Source organism: Toxotes jaculatrix, chromosome 6, assembly GCF_017976425.1.
Source record: "Toxotes jaculatrix isolate fToxJac2 chromosome 6, fToxJac2.pri, whole genome shotgun sequence".
Lineage (NCBI taxonomy): Eukaryota > Metazoa > Chordata > Actinopteri > Toxotidae > Toxotes > Toxotes jaculatrix.
The window spans coordinates 2,844,880-2,869,348 of NC_054399.1; the positions used below are offsets into that span (position 1 = coordinate 2,844,880).

The 24,469-nt window shown below is 41.3% G+C and overlaps 1 protein-coding gene across 2 annotated transcripts in view; it reads right to left on the minus strand.

The window, feature by feature from the left end:
* Positions 1–24,469, minus strand: part of shroom2a (shroom family member 2a) — a 29,723-nt gene that overhangs the window by 4,986 nt on the left and 268 nt on the right. Inside the window, exons 2-6 of one of the 2 annotated variants that reach the window (XM_041040317.1) lie at positions 22,623–22,833; positions 15,786–15,934; positions 6,681–6,803; positions 3,744–6,186; positions 3,213–3,298 (exon numbers count right to left, since the gene is read on the minus strand). In XM_041040317.1, coding sequence (XP_040896251.1) covers positions 3,213–3,298; positions 3,744–6,186; positions 6,681–6,803; positions 15,786–15,934; positions 22,623–22,829 — 3,008 coding nt within the window. In that variant the 5' untranslated portion in view covers positions 22,830–22,833. Of the gene's footprint in view, positions 1–3,212; positions 3,299–3,743; positions 6,187–6,680; positions 6,804–15,785; positions 15,935–20,685; positions 20,923–22,622; positions 22,834–24,469 lie in introns of those variants that run through there. The other variant, XM_041040318.1, reaches the window with a different exon arrangement.

Below are 24,469 nucleotides of genomic sequence, written 5' to 3' on the forward strand. Positions count from 1 at the left end.
GCTGTTATTAGCTGAGCTGTTATTCGGAGTAAAAGCATACAAACCTCGCACAGATTCCACTTCCAGGCCTGCTCTCATACAGATTCAGATTAGGCGTTCTCACAGAACATTAACACATAAACCACGCAGCTTTGATTAAAGTCAAACTTGCATTGATTATTGATTCTGCAGTCATGTGACACAGGACGGTGACCTGTGGACAGACTGAGGCCGTAACTCAAACCTCTCGTTCTGAATTCTTACAGGCTGTGACAAGTTTCTCAATGTTCAGCCGCTGCTGAAGCTTAAACCCTCCCTCACGCCTCAGACTCAGCTCTGGATAGAGTGGGACAAAGTTACCGCACACACACACGAGAAATGGTGGCAGCCATTTACGCTAGTTATCTTCCTATGATGCAGGTATTCAACCACTGACACACGTTTACGTGGGAATCACAAGAAATGTATCTTAGTTATTTGTGTGTATATAATGAAGAATTTCTTTAGTATTGTGCCCATCAGGTGCCCAAGCACTGAGACTTTTCTCTGATTCCTTCAAAGTGTACGCACAACTGCACTATTTTCTCTGCAAAATAAACGACAAGAAAAACTTCTGTCTGATTTTCATCCTTACAAATGTTGTTGCTGTGGTTAGCAGCCATGGAAACAGCATAAGTATAGGAATGTTAGGAACACCATAGATTTAAAACAAAAAGTTTAAAAAAAAAAAGAGCAGCTGGTAGAATCACTTACCCTAAGTGACGTTTTACTGCCCTCATTTCCACAGAGCAGGAGTAAAAGCGAGTGTGCTGTGTGTCTGTGGGCTCTCTGTGACAGAAGCCACCTGTTGGTATCTCTTTACACCTGTATCAATAACACTATCTGGGTGGGGCCACACCTCACTTAGCTCATCTCTCTGAATTACAATAACATCCTCTGTGATGCTTTTGTGATGCAAATGTGAGTGTCATACGGTGTGGCTCCTACAATGAGGTTGCTCAAGATGGGACACTCTACACCCTTCAGTGAGTTTCTCCTGTGGGAGTTTAGACAATGCACAAAGACTCCTGAATAACTGGTTATAAACCATGAAGTCATCTTGACTATGTCACGAGACATCGTTTAAGAATCCTTTAAGGTGTCAGAGACAACAGGACAATCATGTTTAAAAAAATCTATATCTATATATTAATATATTAAATAGATATTTAAAAGTTGGCACTTGTGAAACATCTAAACTCTACTTAAAGAGGAATAAAACTGCACACAGTGCACAGATCAAGTAGATATTTTAAAGCATAAAGGTGCACTTCAAAGCATGGAACCAATCTGCAATCAGGGGATAATCCAGCAATTTATGTTTTTCCCATAAAGCTGAGGGACTCACAGGAAACAGAATAAGAACCAGAACGCTCAAAATCAAAGCAGCAGAGGCCGAGATGTTCGGGCTTTTGTCTCCAGCTCCGGCTAAAGCTCCAAAGAACGCTGGATACTACATCTAACATAGTGAAACTCAATAGAAACACAATTTCTGTTTACAAGCTTCAAAGTCCAAAGCTCCTCCTGAAAAGCTCCTCCAGACTCACACTATAGAACTGTTTTACCTGGCTGAGTAGTTCTCTGCATGACAAGTAAAGCAAACGTGGTGAAGTACCTCTTTAATATAAGACAAACATAAGTAAGTGTGACTGGATGCAGCTGGCTTCCACTCTGTGGCTGACTGGTAGAAATATACTCAATAATTAATGTGCTAGATTTCAAAGTAAAGGCAGGAACATAAGAAAAGGTGAACAGACGCAACAGCTGACTTCAAATGTTCACATTACTCAGCAATATTTCAGTGTTTTCATAAGACTGGAGTTCATATGGGATCGTCACAGGATCAAATGAAATCACCAGTTACCTGTCCACACTTCTACCCTGCCCATAAAACAAACAGTCGCTAAGAAAGTAGGTTCAATCCACTGTGATCAAACCACTTTATATAGACAGTCAGCTTCATGGCTTTGAGGCTGGTTACTGAAACCTTCTTCCAGCCTTAAACACAATTCCAACCAGAGCTGGAGTTAATATTTCCACACTTTTTTCCCTCCACTGACAAAAAAAAGAGAATTTTCTCATACGAGTTGTGGTTAGAGGTTAGAGAGCGATCCCAACCTACTGTGACACTGAATTCTCTGTAGCTTCCATCTATTCGTTTGAAAGAACCAACAGTTTTCCATAATTATTTTTTTCCGTCAGATGCAAAGGCTCAGCAAGAGTCTACAGCCACGCTAGCGGCTCTGTGAGACTGTACTTAGGCACAGCTTTAATGCTAACGTCAGCACGCTAACTAACGAAAATGCTAACACGGTGGTGGCTCTAGATGAAAAGCTATGAAGACATTACAATTCATCCTCAGTGGGACGTGACTGTCTGCACCAAAGTTCGTTGAATTTAATAGTTATTCACTAAAAACCACAAATGTCAATCTCATGGTGAAGCTACAGGAAAAGCCAAGGACCATCACATTCAACGGGATTCATCCTCTGTGGACCATGAATATTTGTGCAAAATGTCAATCCATCTCAAAGTGGCTGGGAAGTTTTTTTTTTTTTTTTAGCCTGGACCAACCAACTGACCGACAGTGCCACCCATAGAGCCGTGCCACTAGCTGGGCTAAAAATCCCATTATGCAAAGTACCAGATCTTATTGATGATAATTTCATGCCTTTGGACTGGCCCCCTGAACCCGAGTCCCCATCGCACTCTGATAGAGGACTGAAGAAACACTTCCTCCCTGTCACAGACATGCCTCGCCTACACCAGAAAGCCTCCACTCAACGACACAAAGCGCAGCCAGAGAGGCGGCTTATGTTGTCACAGCTGCGCCAAGGCAGTGCCACTGGTATGCCTTGAAACATTATAAAGACTTTACTGTTCCTCTACAATCTCACTGCCCTCGTCCGCCGATAAAACCCGTGAGCGGTCACAGTAAAATATCACACTAAACATGCAGATAGAACAATGAGGACACTGGTGCATGATGGAAATAATTGATAAAATGGTCAAATAGCACACTACAGCGCAGGAATCCCTACAGTCAACAATCAAATGCAAAAAGATATATTTATTTTTGCATTTTATTGATATTTTTGCATTTGCATACTGCTCTATATAGTTGATAGATGAAGTAGTCCCACTGCTACAGATGCTGGTGCAATAGCAGGTTACATCAAATGGGATTTACTCACCCTGTAGCAGTGCTCAGCGGTTCAGCAGGTTTTCTCTCTGTCTGGGAAAACTCAGTCTCAAACTGTCTTGTAGGAACTGGAATCTTCTGCAAATAAAGTTGAACAAACACAGAGTCTGTTATGTAAAAAAAAAACAAACCAAAAAAACCAAAACAAAACACACACACACACACACAAAAACAATGCACAGAAAAGAGGCTTCCAGTTATCCAAAGAGCCAAGTTATGGTCAAACTCATGTTGCAGCTTCCTGGTTTTTCACTGGTGAAATGAATCAGCGTGTTGATGCCCCTCTCTCTTCCTTAAGCTGAGGGTGTGTCATTATGAACAAACATGGATTAATATTTGACTTGGCTTTTTCCTTTGTTCCTTTCACTTCAGCCAATTTGTTTGTCTTAAAGAAATGCAAAGCCGCCTCCAGGGCGTCATACATTCTCAACAACCAAGAGACTTCACTTTTGGATTTTCCTAATAAAAACTTTCTTGTCTAAAGTCATTTTAAGATCACAGACATTCTGACTTTGTGCCTCACCTGCCCATAGATGTCAGCTGAAGGAGAGGATCTGGATCTCTCGTGGAAACAGGTGGTTTTGGTTCTCTCCTCTGGTCCCGGATCAAGGATGTTATCTGCTGACCGGTACCGTCCAGAGGTTCTTGTTTCTGGGGGTTTCTTCTGTATATTCCACCCTGCCTCATACTCTGCGAAGGTGTCTAGTCTTTGCTGGTCTAGGACGAACTGTTTGTGTGCAGGGTTGGGAACTCTCTGGGCCTCCTCGGTGTACTCTCTGCTCCTGGTCCCTTTCATTGGGTCTCCTGTTGCACTGATGGAGGCAAGATCTTGGCCTTGGTTCTCTGTAAAGCTTTGAGGGGGCACGTTAATGGGGAACCCGGGTTTCCCGCTTTCTTTGAAGAGCTTCTGTCGGTCTAGTGAGGAGCTTGTATTTTCATTGCCGGAGAGATCTTCTTGCACCCCAACTTCGTGGATTTTGTCTGGTTCAGAGAAAGACCTTACTTTCTTTTCTGCAGGAAAACGCTTCCGGCCTCCAATTCGAGTTACCTGACCAGCAGCAGGCCCTGATTTACTCATTACTGATTCTGTGACAGTTGGCAGAGGGATGACATCTTTACGGGCCAGCGCTGAGGATGGGTAGTTAGGTAGGGCCTCCGCTGCAGGGTTCTCCACTAAGACGGGCTCCAGGTCTTTCCTCCTGAAAGACGTAGCCTTGAGCACCCTCGCTTGTGCTTCCTTCAGATGATCCTTGTAGGTGTTGGTGAAGGATCCATCTGCAGAAGTTGGGGTGGTGCTTTCAGGGGACTTCCAGACATCCTGATCTTCAGTATCACCCTCGGCACTGGGAAGGACAGCTGCACTCTTACTCTTCTGCAGCTTGGCTCGTCTCATCTGAATTTCATTCCTTAACGTTGTGGCGAAACGTTCACTGCGTTTTACCTGCTTGCTTTCGAGGGACTCCTCCGAGACTGGACCTCTTGTCTTATCATTTTGGCCTGCAGCATCCATGGACAGAGAGTGCAGCATGGGGGTTGCCTGGGGGCTGATTCTGTTGCTCGCTTGACTGTGATATCTTCCGTCTGGGGGTATTTCTCTGGTTTGTACCGGCAGAGACCTTCGCTGTTCAGATTGTCTGGTAGGAGGGTAACTCACGTACTGAGCTTCTGCATTTTGTGTGTTGTGTCCTCTCTGGCTTCCCATATCGTCACAGCTAGGTTTCGGTACAGGGGTTTCTGGTACAGTGGTAACTCTGTGCTTGTTGTATCCATTACTGTCTTTACCGTGTGAGGAGTGCTGCTGGGGCAGGTGATACTTCACTTTGGTGACTGTCTGTGGGCTTAGAGAAGTATGCTCACTTCCACTCTGTGCCAGGTCTACGCCCGTGACACTCCTCCTGTCCTCTGGTTTTCCTGACATCAGCTGGGCGTTAGGCTGCGTGGGCTGGCATGTTGTGACACAGTAATATCGGCTAGGTCCACTGCTGTCGGTGTTTTGGTCAGTGGCTGTGGGAGACAGGGAGGTGCTAAAGTTCCTTCTCTGGTTCTGACCAAAGTGTTGTGCAGAACCGTTAGTTGGCAGCTCTTGCATGCTACAGTGGTAGCCACCTACGTTCTGCAGCTTTGGTACTGACGTAGCCCAGGGCTGAGAATAAAAAGTGCTTATGTCACTATGGTGTCTTTGATGGTAAGGCTGGCCCTGCCGGACATCACTGCTGGACAGGGAGCACTGCTTGTTTGAGCTGAACTGGTTGTGGCTAGATTTATCAGATGAAGAGTAAAAACTGTCGCTGTCGTTTTTCATGGAGAGGTTGTGGCTGCGGCGGTTTTCAGCGGAAGCCTTACAGGGGATATGTGAATCAGGCCCTTCGGGGTGAGCTGTAACGAGCCCCCTTTCATGTACCTTAGTCGCAGCAAAACTGTCACTGCGTGCAGGTGGAGGGGGTGGGGGAGGGGATGGGGATGCCGTCTTCTTTTTCTCAGGGACATGCCAAACAGGTCCAAAGCTGGTTCTACTTGAAGTAGAATGGCGGGAACCAGCTGGATCCTCAACCTGCGGACCCTCAGAACCTGCACTCCCAACTCCTGGCATCTGAAAGTACGTGACCCTATCGTCCTGTTTGCCTCCCTCAGTCAGGCTCTGGCTGTTTCGACCATTGCTGTGCTTTCCACCTGCGTCCCACTGGCTCACTTTATAGAGCACGTTCTCTGTTGAGGCAGCGTTGCTCTTTGAGAGGGTGTAGTCTGGTGTGCCAGAGCTGGTGGAGAAAGAGCTGTAGGCTGAGTCTCGCTTCCCTCCTCCGAGGTGCTCCATACTGTTGTTAGACTTGGCAGGTGACAGCTGACCGGCAGGGTACGGGTGAGAGACATGTTCTAGACTGTCCATACTGCCAAGAGAGCTGAACTGGTCGGACACTCTGCGCAGGTTTGTCTGCTCCCATCCAGAGGAGAGGTCAGTTGAGGATGAACTGGAGGTTAATGGAAATGACACAATGTGAAAAAAAAAAAAAGAATAAATTTTCTTCCGTAAAAAGTAGACATTTACCTAAAGATTAGTGATGTTAACCAGGTTATAAATTATGGGCTCTAATTCGTTATAGTTTCATCGCCCTTTCATGGCTGTTACACTTACATCTGATTAATTATCAGCTGCAGAATACAGCAGCACACATTAGAAAAACACATAAAGTAAACTAAAAGCTCATTTACACTTATGTTTTATACTTAAAATTTATAATTCTATGTTTATATAGAGGGATAGAATAAAATTAACCTTCACGCCTTCATCCATTTGAGTCAATTCAATAATGTGACAATAAAATAAACCTTTTAATTTTGTAATCTTATCTTGGCAGTTAAGAAGTGAGGTTGGAACGGAAAGCCCATTTACACACACTCCTAAAGTTTGATATCCAACACTGAGACTCAAAAGGCAAACTCCAAGATCCAAGTTGCAAGTTACCTTGCATCATATCTGGTGTGCCAGACTGGCGTGGGCGGAGACTGTGTTTTGGCAGTCTCTGATTGGCTTTCGTTGAACTTGGTGGAGTGCCAGGAGTGAGGCCTGCTTATGGGTTCGTTCCGCCTGCAGAGAGGGCAAAAAACACAGACTGGATTAGAGACTTACTCCTTATGGAAAACAGTATGTGTGCTGCCATATATGAATCTGTGCAGCTGAAAGTTACAGATACAGCTGGTGCAGCAACTCTGCTGATTCTCCACAAGGAAAAATGTTTTTACTTGCTTTCCTGCGTCTATGTCCTGGCAGTGATGTGCAGGGTTTTTGACATTCACGGATGGAAACTGTTTGAAGGTTTTTATCTGCACAGCTGTCAGTGATGCATGTGAAACATACCCTTTAAAGTGATTCTTTCTGAGTTGCATGTCAAGAGAAATTAAACAGAACATATGAGAATAATTTGACATGAGCCACAATCAAATACAATTTAATTTCCTTTCAAATTCAATATAGACACAAAACATGCAAATACAAGTCATGGACAGACAGTGTATTACATGCTGGGATGAATCATTCATCTACTGACGTGAACAATAAAACGATCCAAAAAGGCATGCCAGTGAGGGCAGGTAATAAACCACAGGAGAGGGAGAGTTGTAATGAGAGGAATGAAGATGATGTTATTACTAGATGAATGATTAATATGATTATGGGCACGAGGCAGACAGGAAGGGAGAGGGGGAGGACACAAAAGGGGAACGGTACTACTGATTTAGATGAAGCCACAGAACTGTACCTCATAGAACTTCGCAAAATCTTCGTGAGAAAGCTCCTTGCCACATGCACGTCATTCTCTGAGGGCATTTTCTGAGCTACAATATCCACCATTTTCATATTCCTAGGCAGCAGGGGGAGGAACACATACACTAAGAGCTCACCAACAACCGACTGGGCTCACAGTAGAAGACAGGACAAAGACCACATGACATTTACACTGTTGCTTCTGACTGTTGAAAGTTTGTGCACATTTCAGCGCTGCGTAAAGGTTAATGAGATGTGGTGCTCCATGTATTCTACAGAAACGGTTGCTGATTCATGGAACTATAGCTCCCTCTCCTGGTCAAACTTGTGTCTACTCATGTAGTCACATTTTTATGTTTCATGGCAGTTGAGAAATATGAGAAACCTGTATGTCAGAAGTGAAAAACAAAACAAAGCTAATACTAGAATGAGTCACACAGTTTTCCTCTTGTCTCTCTCATTAACAAAATACTACATAGCTGAGGTGAGCAGGTTGTGCTCAGAGTTTGCCATATGGTCCCAGGGGGGGAACACAACCCCAGCATGGGGCGGGGGGCTTATGAGAACAGCGAATCTCTTACACAATCAGATCAGCCACCTCACCCCTCAATCCAAGCTGTCGTCTGCCTGCCAGACAGCCTTTCTGTCCTCAGTCAGGTACAAAACTCACATCGTTTGACATCCACAACAAAACGTACTAACTTTGGTAGTTAGTACGTTTTTTGCAGTTACACCTAAAGTAACAGTAAAAATGTAATTTGTGTAATGTGTGCGGTGGAAGAGAAAAACGAAGGATCATTCAATTGACACCACTGTGTTTACAGACCCCACAAATTTTGTTATATTGAGAGGGTTTACATCAAGAGAGTGAGGGTTATTTTCTCTGTGACTTAAGACTGCTACTATTCATCAGCCTCAGACCTTTAACAAAAAAATCTGTAAACTAAGTCATTGGCAGTCAAGATGTAAAATACATTACATCTTGTAAACACTTCAGAAATGTCATTTTTAGCCCCTTTCAAGTAAGTTCATTTACTGAAGGAACATAAGCTTAGACCTCGGTAAGTGCTCTTACTGAGAGGGGGCTGTGAAACATTGGTCTTATGCTGGTCAAGGATTTTAGACAAAGCTTTGCTTGCTTTCTTTCTCATTGGACTCAAGACTTGCCCTACAAAGCCACGAGGTCAAGAGGTCCTGCACCCTCAGTCACCTTGTCTAAAGGCCTTCGGCGATCTGATGACAAGTGGTTCAAACAACAGCTTCCTTCAGATGATGACCTGAAAACAAACCGCTGGTTAAAATGAATAGAATAAATTATTGTATTTGCACCATACACTCATTTTGTAGATTTAGATTTTTCAGATCGAGACAGAGATTTGGTTAAGCTCAATAAAATGGGACGATTCCACAAAATTAATTGTGGATTAGACTTAAGGCCTGTTTAGAGGACAAAGAAAAGCCAACATGGAGCTCAGTCTTCCTTGTTCCCTCACAGTCCATGTTTCTGGGGCACTAGGAGCTAGCCACACATGGCGCCTGCTATTGGTATGCAAATGAGCCTGGTTTTATTAGGCCTATCGTCAGGGCTACAGCTGGGCCGGCACAGATATGCTAGGAAAGTGAATCAGTTGGCTGGAATGGGGGGCAGGGGGAGACACTGTTTTCTGAGTGATCAGTTTAGAGCCCCATCTCACTTCAAATGTGTCCGGTACCAACCAGCCCACATTCAAAAATAAACAGAATACACAGAGGACTTGTGAAACATCAGGGCAAAGTAATGGTCTAGTAATTAATAATATCCTAAAGATGAAATACAGGGGAGAATATACACAGATGATTTTATTTAACCTAAAACCCTTTTCCCTAAAAGATTAACTTGCATTTGTTTTTGAAATGCTAAGTCTTGCTGATCATGGCTTAACCTAAATGAAGGATGACCTCATACTGAATGACAAGACAAAACACAATCAAAACAATAAAGGAGTATTAGGGTCATAAAATCAACCACAGAAAGTCCCAATATGCTAAACATCCCCAACTCAGTCACCTAAACATAACAAGGCAAAAAGCTGTAAGTATGACTGCCCTCAAACACACAAGTCAAAAAGTGTAGGGCTCAACAAATCAGTAAAACACAAAACAAAGTTGGTGTTGACTCACCAAACATCTGGATGAAGAGATTCAAAATGGACCCAAAGCAGAATCGCATTATTTCAAAGACCAAAAAAAGAAATTAGACTGGTACTCAATCTGGAAGTGAGACCAGTTGTATCCGTGTCCTGGTCCGGCACCACATTCCACAGACACTTCAAACACAGGCCAAAATAAAGAGACATGCAGGCTGATGAGGTCTGAGCATCATGGCACAGCTCTTACACTGATCCACTACCTCCAAACACACACTCACCAACAACTGAAAAACACAATATTCAACACAGTATTTAGTCATAACTAAAACTAAGTTCACCAAACAGAATTAGTTTGAACAGAGGGGAGATTTCCTTCAGGATTACGGGGGTTTTACCCCAGAGAGGGGGGTGGATGAGTGTGCAGAGAAGGAGGAGGGCTATTGTCACAGCCAGTCCCCTTGGAGTATTCCAATACCCTGCCTCATCTCATTGGCTCTATGGGGCTAATATGCTAATGATGGGACGAAATGCCGGACTCTTCTTTTCCCATCTCCCCTGTTGTGAGGCAGACATGCATTTCTACCATTACTATGGCAACAGGTTGATCTCTGGGTGCAAGGGCACCCAGTTTCCTGAAAGCTCTGGGTAACGAGCATTGTAACTGCCCAAGCATGGATGTCAGCAACACACGGCTAAGTACAACTTGGTATTCAAAATCTCTGACTTTAGCACATTTTGTTGTACTTGTTATATCAGGTTGTGTTTAATTGGGCTTGTTTGCTGTAGTTTAAGAAATGTATGAACTTAAAACAGAGAGAATATAAATTATTACCAAGTGATTAAACCTCATGCTGATTGATTGTTTTTTTATTTTAACACCTGTTACTCATATATGATGTTTAGATTGTTGGAGTTTGGATTGTAATGATTATGGAAACACCATAGGCTACCTAGTTCAAAGGAAGAATCAGAATTATTCTTAACACAAAGTATATCTTATTCTTATTGATGTATGTTATGCTGCTATTTTATTGGCTCTTCCTCATATTTCTTACACTTTTTAAAAATAATTATTCATGTTCATGAATTATCTTTTGGCCTCTTGTTACGCATGCTGTGTGCTATAGTGTAGAAAGATTGAAATACGCGGAACTATTTTATATCCTTTATACATATACAAGGACATTGTACATTCATCAGTATTTCTGTAAGCTATATGCTGTATGCATGCTAATGTTTGCTGTAATTAAAACAGACCTCTGAGACTTTCCCGTTCTGATATCATATCACACTGGAATCTGCTTTTGTACAGGAAACTATTCACAATTCAAGAGTGCAGTGTTGTGTAGTTTGAAAGCTGTTCAGTGTGAGTGCTGACCCTCATTACCTTTTTTTATGAAAAACTAAGTCTGTATACTATATGCTATTGTTATTTTTTAATTAGTTTGCAAGTTTAATCGTTCATCTCCTTTCAGGAGAAGAGAAAAACTGTAAAGAATATTATAAATGTTGGAAAAGACTCCTGGGTGAGTGACAAACAAGTGTATTTTCTTATTAAAACGTGCCCTGGCACAACCAGCAAGAGGTCTGCTGACAGGCAAGAAGATTAGCAAAGAATTGCTGCAACCTAAAGCTGATAGGAAGGCAATAAATTTCACAGTGATCTATTGTGAAGGAGGCAATCAGGCATACAGTCCAAACAAGGTTGTCACTGTGAGGGACAATAAATGTAAGTTAACTAAATCATTCCATATCATGTTTAAAGTTAACCACATCAAACAAGTTCTGATTTGAAAAAGCTGATCTCGAAAAAATGGAGACGAGCACTTGAACAGTTGTATAACATCTAGCTAAATGTGTCTCAGACAACACAGTCCATACATACTGCACATTGGACACTTTTAAAACGTCTGAATACAGGGGACCAGGACACTACCTTGTCACTGTTAGCCATTTACGTTCTAGCCTTTGGTGTCTTTGGTGAAGGAAAGGACTATATCATCTCTATTAAACAAAACACAAAGCAAAGCGTAGCATCATGTGGAATATTACTGAGGCTGAAAGGATCCAACCTGGAGGTGAGACGGTGGATTCCATTTGGTCCCTCAGGGTCTGACAAAGGCCTTCTTCAGCAGACCCTACAATCAAACCAGTCATGTTTCGGGTGAGAGAGGTGAACCGTGAGCGGCGTGTAATGACCAGCACATTCCTGGGCTGAGTGGCATACCAGCTGTCAAGTCACCGGCTGCCTGCACTGACCCACAGCCCGGACACACCTGGAAACTTATTGTCTGAGGCCGATGGTCTCAACAACATCACTATAACAAAATCCTCCATGGCCTGTGGCTGAAGCAGAGGGCAGGTACAAATTCACTAACAACCTGTCAAGTATCACAATATCACACTTATTAAGTATCACAACTGAAGTATGAAAGACACCAGAACACAACACAGGTCAAATAACGACAATATACCGAGGACTGTAAAGACTAACCAATCACAAACACGCCATGCAAAGTGTCACAGTTTGAACAAACATCAACAAAAGTGTAAAAACCGCTCTGAGGGACGAGAAGTCATTAAATGTTTATGTAACGTCAGCCGAGGCGTGCTGACTGTAGTCCTCTGAGGGTGATCGTCCTCATAAACATCCCTAATAGCTGCTGTCATGACAGCTACTGTTACACAAGATGAGGCGATAAGGAGAAATTTACATTGCACCGGCGATCACGGTATAAATATGACTCATTATGTAAAGCCTGACCCAATAGGCAAAATATTAGCGGTTTTTTTTTTTCAATAACAAAAATGCAAAAAACAAACATTCCTAAAAACACTCATGTCTAACACTGAATGTTTCCCAGACTCACAAACGTACCTCATGAAGTGCTCATCAAGAACGAACATTTCTTCATGTCGTATCACAGAAAACCCAACACAGTTCAAACACAGTTCTTATTTGCCTGGACAGGTTAGTTTTCATTGAAACTTTCCTGTAAAACTAGCTGCATCCACTTCAGTGTCATGCTGTAAATTAACCTCGGAAATGGAACAGACCAAATAAGAAACAGAGGGGTGCAGTTAGCACTAGGCAACACTGAAATCTCTAAACTATGATTTCCTCAGCTGAGACCCAAACAATTTTAAGAAATCTACTTACGACAAGAATTCCAAACATACTACATGGGCTTATTTATAAAAACAAAGGCCAGTAAATGTAAGCCACTGTACTGCAACCCCTGCTGAATGCTTACACTGTAAGTTAGGCTAATAAGCTTTTCCAGGTATAATTGGATTGCGCACCAAACCTCTGTGCAGGCTTCACTCAGCTAAAACAGCCACACAGATGTATCGTGGTATTGAAACCACAACAACTCGTAAAAGCTTTACCCCTCCGCTACAGCAGACAATGTCTCATCCAACGCTAGACAATGACATTAGTGACTATGGTACTTCTGTATCAGTGCCAGAAGGGGGAAGCCAAATGCCACAACAAACTCTATGCTGTAAAGTTTAATGATTCACTCCACAGTTAACTGGAAGTACTGCAAACACCTCAAGGGAGGGAAAGGAAGGCAGTACAGACTGCGGGGGTCCTGATGGAGAATAAAATCCTCACTCTCCCACCGTAGAGAGGTAAGCAAAATAATGTGAACACATTATGGAAAAAGAGTTTAGATCTGGTGATCACTGCTGTGATACATATGCTTCCACGGAAACACGGGGCAGTTTTTAGAGCTTTGAATTTACAGTGTTTCTGTGAATTCTGGTCAGAAAATACCAGAGTTCTGTCTGGACTGTTGTCTTCCTTGTTCTCAGCTGACACAGCTGCTTTGAAGACAAGAGCAGTCCATATACAGTTCGGTGACATATCACTAACAAGAATTCAACCTAGAATTTGCCACATTTAGCCAAATTACAACATTTGGCTTTCCAGCTAACAAAGCATAACAACAGCAAGCTGCAATTCATGCAAATGCAATGTGTCGATGTGGGACAAATATAGTGCCTGTATGCAGTAATTAGTGTTGGCGAGTTTTAAACAACTTTTGTGTAAAAGGTGCAATTTAACTTTAGCTCACACCCTGGTTTTGTTTTAATGTGCAAGATTTCCTCCTCTGATAAACTGAAACTGAAGCACAGAATGTGCGGTAGCGTTGTCGAGGCATGTGCAAAGACGACACGATGCTTTCCCACAGATAACCACACCTATCTGTTGTCTCTGTGACGTGTGACAAGCCTCTCCTCTTCCCCTCTCCCAAATGACATAACACTGACCTCACATTAGTCACCGCATGCAAAATACATGACTTGCTATATCAAGCTCCTCCCTTCTGCTGTCTGTAAAGAAACCGCACCTGTAGACCGGAGCAGGTTCTGACAGCTTCCTGATCTACCCAACGTTATACCCGAGATAAAAAAGGAAGGTGCACCTACATGCTCAGGCACAGGTTAAGCTGTAGACAAACATGTGGAATGTTACACTGTGATATATTTCCAAACCCCAACAGCAGTTTTCTGTACAACGCAAAGACTGCAGCTGGATGAAAAGAAGAAGAAATGGACTGGAGCTGAAGCACTGAGCTTCTGGAATGAACCATTACTGCTTTGCTGTATTCTAAATCAGACACAGACTTGTTATTGTGGCCTTGGAAAATGACTGACTGGATGTGCTATTTGAGAGTGTCAGAACAAAGTAAATTCTTCACCAGGACGAGCAGAAGAAACTATGAGTCCCATGGGACTAAAAGTCTAAGATATGAACAATGAGAACTGGCTTGTAAGGAAATGTCTTTCTCCACTTTGAATCACAAGCATACTGAAATGACAATACCCAGATCCTTTAGTTATGTCTCCTTCTCTTCTACAGTGTAATCTACCCTCTGTTAACTTCCTGTTCTTCCTCTGTTTCAAAAGGAAAAATACATGCTGCAGCCACAGCATCATGTGAAAAGACACTTCTGCTGGAGTGATAGCTGATTAGAAAGTGATCAGCCATGACACACGAAATCAGTTAGTAAAAACTCTCTTTATATTTTACAAGTCTGCATCTCCATACCGCTCCCTATTGCTCTGTAACAGCTAAGACACACTATTTTTTTAAGCAATCCAATCAAACAGGAAGGAATCTATTTAAAGTAACTAAATAAATAAATAAAAATAAATAACTAAACCTAGCCCAGTTTGATCAGATTTGGTTGATATTTAAATAACATAGTTCATCAAACAGACATAGACTGTTAGAGACAGTAATGCATCCTTGTTTTCAGATCCTATAATAGACATGTCTATTGAGAATAAAACACAATGAGTGAGACTCGCAGCCACATCCTTGTGGAGAGATAAATGGTGAGTGGACTTCCTTGTACGGTAGGATTTGTTCAGGGATTACGTTATGATATGATACAATACAGAAAGAAATGCAGACGGCTAAGGAAGACAATGAGACTAGTGTTTCACACAAAACAAGGCCATTTGTAAGAGCGGCTCCAGGACTCAGTTGACAAATGATTCATCAGTTGAACAAGATATGAATACTTAACAATACGACAGAGTCAATAAGTCACAAGGACTGGCCTTTGACAAAAGAGTGAATGTAATCATTTATTGTTGGTTCACTGTTCATCAACACTGTGAGATGTGTGGCTCAAGTGGCAGCTATCAGAAAGAGTGCAAACTAGAAATGCCTTATCACAGAGGGCGTGAGACCAACTGACAAGGAGGTGTGCTGAACTGCTCCAAAAATCTCAGTGCCATACAATGCCATTTGCATCATAACTTCCTCCCACACCTGCCTGTGTGGGACCTCGCAGAGGAAATGATGTCATCCACAGTCCTCTTCCTTCTTTCAACCCGATCGTCACGAAAAACTGTGACAACCAACCGTGAACTCCTGTTGACTGCAACCCAGTGCAACCTGGCAAAACAAGACCGTCCAGCTACCGAGAACTCAACAGTGATGGCTGGGAAATCCCAGAAAGCATAGGCCAGTCTGCTGACACACTGTGCGGACAAACAGGCTGCAAGGCCCAGGATCCTCCATCCCCACTCCACTGTCACCTTGGTTTGTTGGAAACGTTACCATGGTGAGCTGTTGGGCTGAGGGGGTGGTGCAATTGTGACAGCAGCAGATGCGGGAGGAGAGGGCACGGGAGGGGACAGGGGATTGGTTACCTACCTTTTCACCACCAGACTGAGGGTCTTGTGGGAGCCTTTCACGAGGCAGATTGCCTCCTGTCTGTAGCCACTCAGGGGAATCTCGTTGATGTTGACAAGCTCGTCTCCCACCTGGAGACACACGGCTGCTGCCTTGCTGCCCTCCTCAACCTGCAACGTAAACAGAGCAGTTGTTAAGAAAAGAGAACTTAACACACTATTTTACACTGATACCAAAAGTTTTTGCAAGATGCCAACTTCTTCAATTTGTGTTTATCATAATGGCAACAGAGAATATAGAATTTATAAGTGGGCACTTATTTAGAAAGATCTCCTACCACAGTGTTGTGAAAGAGATTAAGTAACCTCATACGACCTAACCTTGGTATACTTACTGCCTCTCAGAACTTTAAAATTTGTGATAAGTAAAACTCTGACATTTAGTGTAGCTTTGAAGGTCTACTGTGGCACAGATTGCTCCGATGTGGCATTATGGAAACATTTGTGTTGTGTACAGCAACTAAGGCTTCAACTAATTATTCTTTTACTGATTAATTTGTCATTTTCTCAATTAATTGATGTGGTGTTCAAGTCTTAGAAAAAAGTGACACATGTCCATCTCAGTTTGCCAAAGCCCAAGGAGACATCTCCGAACTGCTTGTTTTTCAGAAGCTCGAGATTGATTGAAAACTTACTTTAGTGACTAATTGATTATCAAAACAGCTGCTGATTCATTTTCTGTCAAAATACTAAATGACTAATCCCCTAATCATTTCAGCTCTGAATCAGATTCTTGTTTTTTTTGTCTGTACACATAAATAAAAAGCCAAAATGTTCAAAAGTTCCTGTTGTTTGTTGAGGAGATGAAGAAAAATGTCAGTGACTGTTAAAAATCCTCAATGCAGAAAACCATTTATGAAAGACAATTATGCTGTGATTAAATAATGTAAATCCCATCACCCTAAAATTCATGACAACCTTCAGTACATTTTATGCTGTAGGTGGTAAATACTAAATTCTGATAGTTGAACAATGTGAAATACATGAATAAACAGAAACTTTGTATGTGAGAAAAATGCACCATAAAGCCACCAGGCTCTTGTTGACATTCTTAATAGATTTTATAAGGTAACAGTGACAGAAGAAACACACTGTTTACCAGAGTTAACAGCAGGTAGGCCAGTTTCTAAAGACAAGGATCAAAGACTATAAAAATACTTCAGAAAGCTGCTGTCCAGGCCAGTGGCATGATGTAAAAACAAACGGTATTGTATTTGTCTGAGTGCAGACACCTGGAATAACACATCTGTCAAAGGGAAGTACAGTGAGCTTAGTACAGTGCATTGAAGTCAGCAACTGCTAGTGTTGATGTACAGTATCTCTGGACCCCCCAAATAGAGAAAAAGATATTACACTGGAAGAATCACTGCCACAGAGAGGATCTCTGAAGTGTCAGATAGACTGAGCTCTGAGGTCAGAGCTGTCCTCACACTGACGCAGAAAGTCAGATATTAGAGGTACAGGACAGCACGGCTCCGTGTGGAAAGAAAAGCAGTGAGAACTTGCTTGGCAGTTGGCACATTAACACACAAAAGCCAAGCTCTGCAGCTGATTATCAGTTATCCACTCGAACTGTGAGAGGGGGCCGTATGACTCAACTACAGAGGTATGTGTACATTTACAGACCATTACGTCTTATATGGCCTTTTTACTCAGCACAGAGAACCAGAGCCCAAACAGCTCTAATGTAGCCTCTTTTCATTCTTCTGTAATTCCAATTTTAAAGCAGGGTTAAGGATGAGGGGTTTTATGATGGCTGGCTAGATTCCTGAAATGGTCCTGATATGGTAGTGTATTTTGTAGAGACACTGAATCACTGACTGATACATTTACTGTAAGTCACAGTGTTTAAACTGGACATAAAATACCTCCATTTTTCTGGGACTGCAAAACCATTCTCACTAGATAACAATGGGCTGAATAATGTTAATCACATTTAGTCTACAGGTTATTTTTCCCAGGCATAACAGCTGTTGTAGGTTACGTAAGACTAAGGTAAGATCTTAGATAGAGGTGTCACAGACCAGGTAGCAAACTTTAAAGGATAAACATGTTTGCAAATGAGTTAAAAATATATAGCTTTTTTTTTTTTGGTTAAGAAAGGCTCAGTAAATTCCTAAAAACAGCTGGGTTCTGTAGTTTTCAGAAAACCTCATTCAAACAGAAGTGAACTGTTTATTTACTGGGGACAATTTTCAGCTGGGGATGAATACACATTCAAAATAAAAATAAACAAAATAAACTACTGTGTGTGTTCATGATGATAAAAGATGACGATGTCAGCCAGCGCTGAATTGTGTCTTGAAGATCAACAACTTGACAGAATGTGTGAAAGACAGTCTACGGCTATATACGTGTTTGGTTTTTATTCAATACGATCTCGCTCCACAATAACAAAACACTTTAGCGAATGCAAATAAAAACAACAAACAGTGACAAGGGTGAATAAAGACAGTGTTCACACAGCATCAAGGCAGGAGATTCATACTGCTTCTCCAAACATTTTTCACCACAGCAGCCCAATCAGCGTGAGCCATACCATGTCCTTTGTTTACCATCTTCCTCCAGGCTATAATCAGTCAAACTGCAGCCATCCTGGATTCCTGAGTATCCTCAAAAATAGCCTCATCTCTCTCTGTGGGACATGAAGGGAAGGATGTGGTGGCAATGAGAATAAGGAATGTGTCTTTTCTGCTGACAGATGTCCTGTGCAGCGTGCTGACGGGGCACTGAACTCAGACCTCATGTATGGTTTTAGGCACTGCCTGCACACACCATTGAGAATGTTCATTGCAGTTTGACAAGCCAACAGCAACCACATAAACAAAGGCACCCAAAGTTGACCTTTGCACAGCTTGTAGTTTGTTTTTTTTGGGGGGGGGGGTTAAGTTTTAATAGCATGTCTCTGTAAATGTGGACAAACAGATGTTTTAAGCATCTGTGCCTTTTGTTTAGTTCTTCCTATAAATCGCTAAATTTAATTGTGGCATGAAATTACCAAAACCAAAACAATGAACTGAAAGAACCTAAAACACTCAAAAGTGTTTTAGCTTTGGTTCTTTCACTGGTTTTCTGATTAAAGACAGAACTTGTCATCTTTATACTGCATTACTACTGCAGTACTACTGTACTAAAAACCTGGCTATCATTTCTATGCTACCTTCAAAAGAATTTCGAAAAGTTACTGAGTCATACATATAACAGTGATTCTCTGTCTCTGAGTCTTGCCTATAAAACTTCCATCAAACAGAGAGAACTGCAAATTCCCACATGAGCCTGAAAACAGCTTCTGTATAGTTATGGCACCGCAGCAACATTTACATTTACAGTAGCTAACACTGAAGCACCTTTTACAACAGCTGTGTTTTGTATCTCATACATAATAAGTCTAACCATTTCCATCAAAGAGCGCACAGTGAACCATTCCTTCTTTTCAGCCCAAATGTCCTTTAAAATCCCTTCAGCATTCCATGTTCCAAACTCCATAATCTTGACTTCCACAAATAGCAAACTATCTGAATCTTCAAGTCTTTCTCCTCCCATAAGCCATAATCCGGTTTCTGCATGAATCATCTTTGCTCCAGAGGTTGAGCAATCCTCAGACAAATTGAGTCCACAATGTTGTAATACAAAGGATTCAATAATTGGTAAAACCTGTTTACCTGCAGGTGATTTATCACAGCATGTAAGAACAGAGACAGTTTTGCAGTGTTTCTGGTTCTAGTTCTTTAAGAGCAAAAACAATTTTTCCTTCCATATAAAGTTTGATCCCGGCAGAGGAAACATATGTATGAGGTGCATGAACAGCTGGGTTTTGTAAAACAGGATTATTTAAGTTTATTGAGACTAAGGACTTTAAGTCCACGAAGACCTTGAGCATAACCTGTGCTATGAGTGGAATGTTAAGAATTTTAATTAGATCCAGGATATTTTTTAACCAATACTCTAAACCTCTCATCAAACTGTGGGCCCTTTTTTACAAGCTTTCATAACAGCTATTAGAGAGTGATTAAAAAAACAAAAACAATTTGTTGGCCCACCAAACTTAGTGTGTCAGGTTTTTATGTAAAATACAACAATCCTGCCAAGACCAGTGTGCTCACTTCTCACTACTCACACTGAAACAGAAATACCTAAAATTAATAAGACACAATAAAGGGAGGAAAAAAATCACATCTAACTGGACTATTCAGATGTGTAGTTCAACAAAGTAACGTGGACTGTGGCTGACATATGGCTAGTTGTACGAAACCTAACATTGTGTTACTTGGTTCATACAGCCACTGCTGTATATGCACATATTTATATCAGAAGACATAACAAATGTTGGGAATGAGACTTTAAACATTCTTTTCAGTAACTTTCAGGGAAATAGCAGATTTACTTGCATCTCTATCAACAAGACACCTTTTTAAATCGATGGTTAGAATCTGAGAGCTGCACCAAAAGAGCACAAATCACTAATCCTGACTTAATTTATCACATCATGCCATTCCAACAGGCTTCAGACTGTCATGGATAATTCACTACATTTAGAAAATCAAACAAAGCTCCAACATTCCTCGCCTGCTCCTGGTACCACATGCTACCCTTCGAACTGAAAATCAACCCAGCGCAAAAATATGAGAGAGCAGGGGTCCAGGTGGGATCTAATAACATACACCGTAGCCTAAGTGACGGCAAACTAAACTTTGAAGCATTTGAAGAGAGCTTGAAAAACGTGTTCAGTTAAGTCCATGACCAACTTACTTTATGAGATGACTGAAAACTTTCTTTTCGTGCCAACCAGCAACAGGTGAAAAGTTCAGAGTAAAAACCTTCTTAAACTGTTCTAATAAAGAATTAAAGAATTAGAATCTCACCATCAGATTCAAACAGATTCACGTTTGTTGGTCCTTGGAGTAACACTGTGGCATTCAATGGCATGACATTAACAATAAAATGCTGTCAATGTCAAACTGGAGAACTGCAGTCCAGCTGGGAAATACTTTACCCTGCACAATTCGGCAATGTGACCTTTAATCTTCCAGCTTAAAGACTTAAAATGGTCAGAATTCTAGTCATTTGAATCACATGCTTGTAAAACCTACGGTAATGGGGTGAAGCTGGTCCTGACTGTATCGCCCCAAGCCCATATGGTGCCTGACGTCCCAAGTTTCGGTCATCAGAGTTGGACTTTGGACCCGTTTTGGGTCAACACAGAAACGGTGAACAGAAATCAAGCAGGGACACAGCTCCCGACTAACAGGTGCTGGTATTTTACCAAGCCAAATTAACTAGCAAGGTCTTTTGTAGTAAATCATTACACAGTCAACAGAGAAGTGAGGTTACAGTGTGATTTCAGAGCTGATTGGGCTGCACTGGGATTAGGTAGTCTCCCTCTCATGGCCACTGGATGCATTTTGTGACTCATTTCACATATTTAAAGTCATGGCATACAAGAATTACAAGCTATAGTGCATGTTCTGTTTAGTTTTTGTAGAAAGTTGACGTAAAAAGCTGAATTTCAAGCCCTCTGATTTTATTACACATTGAGCCAAAATGTTCCAAATGACCACAGCTCATGATAGCAATACCAAAATACTGATATTTTAAGTACAGTATATAACCTTCTTCAAATATCCAATCAAAGATGGCCACAGTCAGGGGTGGGATCTCATAGCTGTCGGTCAATATGTCAATACACTTCTCGTCTATTACTCCTCTCTATTACTCCTTTGGCTTCACGCTAATATTAATGTTTACTATGTTCATAATCTTCATTATCATGATAACATTTACCAGTTAACATAAAACACGAAGTACAGCTGAGTTCTGATGGAGTTGTCATTAGTTTTACTGATACTGAACAAATTGGTGGCGCTAGAGAAAAGTCAGGGGAAAACTAAAGTCATTAGGGTTCTTCATCTGGGAACCATGAATAGTTGTTGAGATATTTCAGCCTGGATTAAAGTGGCAGACCAACTGACCAACGAGAAGACTGATATTGCTGTCCACTGACTATGTCTAAAGCTAAAGCAGTGTACTGTGCATATGAAATACAAAATCAAAATCTGCATTTGTCTCTAGTAATCCCCTTCCCCTTCTATCTTTCATTTTAATACCTAGAATCAAATTCTGAAAAAATATACAGAAGAACAATAAAACATGTCTGCCATGTACAGTAAGCAGTGATGGGTCAGGTGCCAGAGCAGTCAGCACCTTGTGTTTAGTTAGATGACAGCCACTAGTAAAATTATAATCTTCGCTGGTCTGGGCCACCACTGCCAAAAACGACTGTGCAAACACAAACACAGAGAGTAATGTTTAACTTTGTCTGCCATCATCACCTGTGCCACCACGAAATTTTTTAAATCATAACTTTTGTGGGAACCTGTAGTACGAAAGGATGCTGAGGATGTTCACTTAAAGAGGGACTTCATTTGGAACAATCAACCATGGACTGATGTTGATGCAGCTACACACTGACCTACACAAACACACACGTCTGACTCATGTTCTTGTTCTTATTGGTTATTAACTTGGTAAACCTACACTTCTTAAACAGTAAAAATGGTTGGGCTGAATGCAGTGACAGTGACTATCAAATTTTATTGTATGTTGCTGACTGCAACAGTATTAAATCAATGTAAACTTGTTAATGACATTGTCATTTTGATTGGAAGTGACAATTTACAGATAGCAAAAATTAAAGGGTACTGCCTATTAAGTCTTGCAGCTAAAACCCAGCTCTCCAGACAGGTAACTTGCATTTAACACCTAATTTCTCAGCCATCTTTGAGTCTTTTAGATAACTCACCTTGGTTATGAGCAGTGGCTCTCGATGCTCGAGTCCACCTCTGAGTGTAAATCCCCATGGTGCACCTCCTGAAAGAAATACATCCACCAGCTTCCATCCCTCACCATCTCTGCTCCTCTGATCCAGATCTCCTGATTTCTGCATCATATGCCAATGGGGCTCTGCTTCTGCATAGTGTAAATCATTTCTATATCCCTCAGCATCCATGGTACTGTTATAAAAACAAAGAAATTTAAAAAAAGATATTAGATTAAACCATGTCCAGTCAACACATAATAAGAAGAATTTGTTCTAAAGTAGAAAATCCTGTCGAGCATATAATCTGTGAGCATGTTCAGTTCCAGTGCTATGCTGATGACACCCCGCTGTAACTCCCTCTGAAATCTAGTGTCCAAAGAGCCTTGAGGGTGCAGAAAGCTACAGCTAGATCTTCACCGGTACAAAAGAACAGGACAATGTTACCCCACTGACAGGACAATTTTAGAAATCATCAAGATTTTAATCACTTTCACAGCTCAGGATGGGCTGGCCCCACGTTATACTGCTGATCTTTTAAGCCCTCCTGAACCTGAGGTTGACCTCAAAAGACTACTGACTGTTCGACAATCCACACTCATGAATAAAGCTAAGTGACCATTTGCCAGTGGCTGGAGAAGCCAATATTATATTAGAGACTCATTTTAGATTGGTTAACTGAAAATATTCTCTTTTTTCCTTTTTTTTGCCATTTCTTATGCCACTGTTTACAGCTGACCTTGTTTAGGACAATGTTTTTTCTTCATGCAATTGTTTATATCTGCTCTAAGCAAGTTGTCATTGTAAACCTATTTGATATACGGAATCTTCACTATGAGTGTTGTGCCTTATTAAAAAAAACAAAGGGAAATTTAAAAATCCTGAATTCATAATAGATAGTCTATTGAAATAAAAAATGTTGTAATTAAGTTCATATGGGGATTTTACACAATGCTGTTCATGTTAATCTGATCAAAACACATTTTTAAATTTTGAACAAATGCATCTTAATCAGATCAACACTGACTTATGAGCTTCATTTGTTGCAGTGCCAAACTTGGTTTATTTGTAGCCTATTGTCTTTTACAAGGTGTAAGCTTTGATCTGTGTTAATGACAATGTTTAGAAGACAAGAGAAAGTGATCAGGGCACGTCAGTGCTGAGTAACAGAGTAAGTATATATATATTCAAACACTACAGTCCCATGACACATAAAACCTGACACAAAAGCTGTGAGAAAATTATGGAATTTGGGGTAGTTGGTGGAAATTATACCAATGTCATTAAATGTACCTTTATTTCGACAAGAATCCAGTGCATACAATATACAGCCATAGGCCGAATGAATTCAGATTTATTAGGACTACAAGCTGCGGTATCAAATATATATACTTTCCATAGTCTTCTGGCTTTTCTGAAATTACGTTTATGCTCTTAATTTGAAACGGACAAACGGTTCAGGTCACAAAACGAACATGTGAATGTTCAAAACAGTACATTTACCTATTTTCCTACGCACCCTTCCCCCTTCTGTTTATAGGGAATAAAACTGCATCCCGGTGTCACTAACTTAAGAAATCTACAACGGTCGGTAAACACCTGTTGTCATACTCCAGACAGACTGACTTAAACTTAATGCTCTTATGTGTGAGAGAATTACACACACGAACAATGTCGAGCAGCACAATGGAAACCATCTTCGCCTGTACAAATAAGTCAAACTGAGCTGAGTTACACAGACCTGTTCTCTTCCATAGGAAACCAAATCTTCGTATCAAACAAGCGCACCTTTATAAAATGAACTTCTCTACTTCGTGAAACCTGTAGCTTCA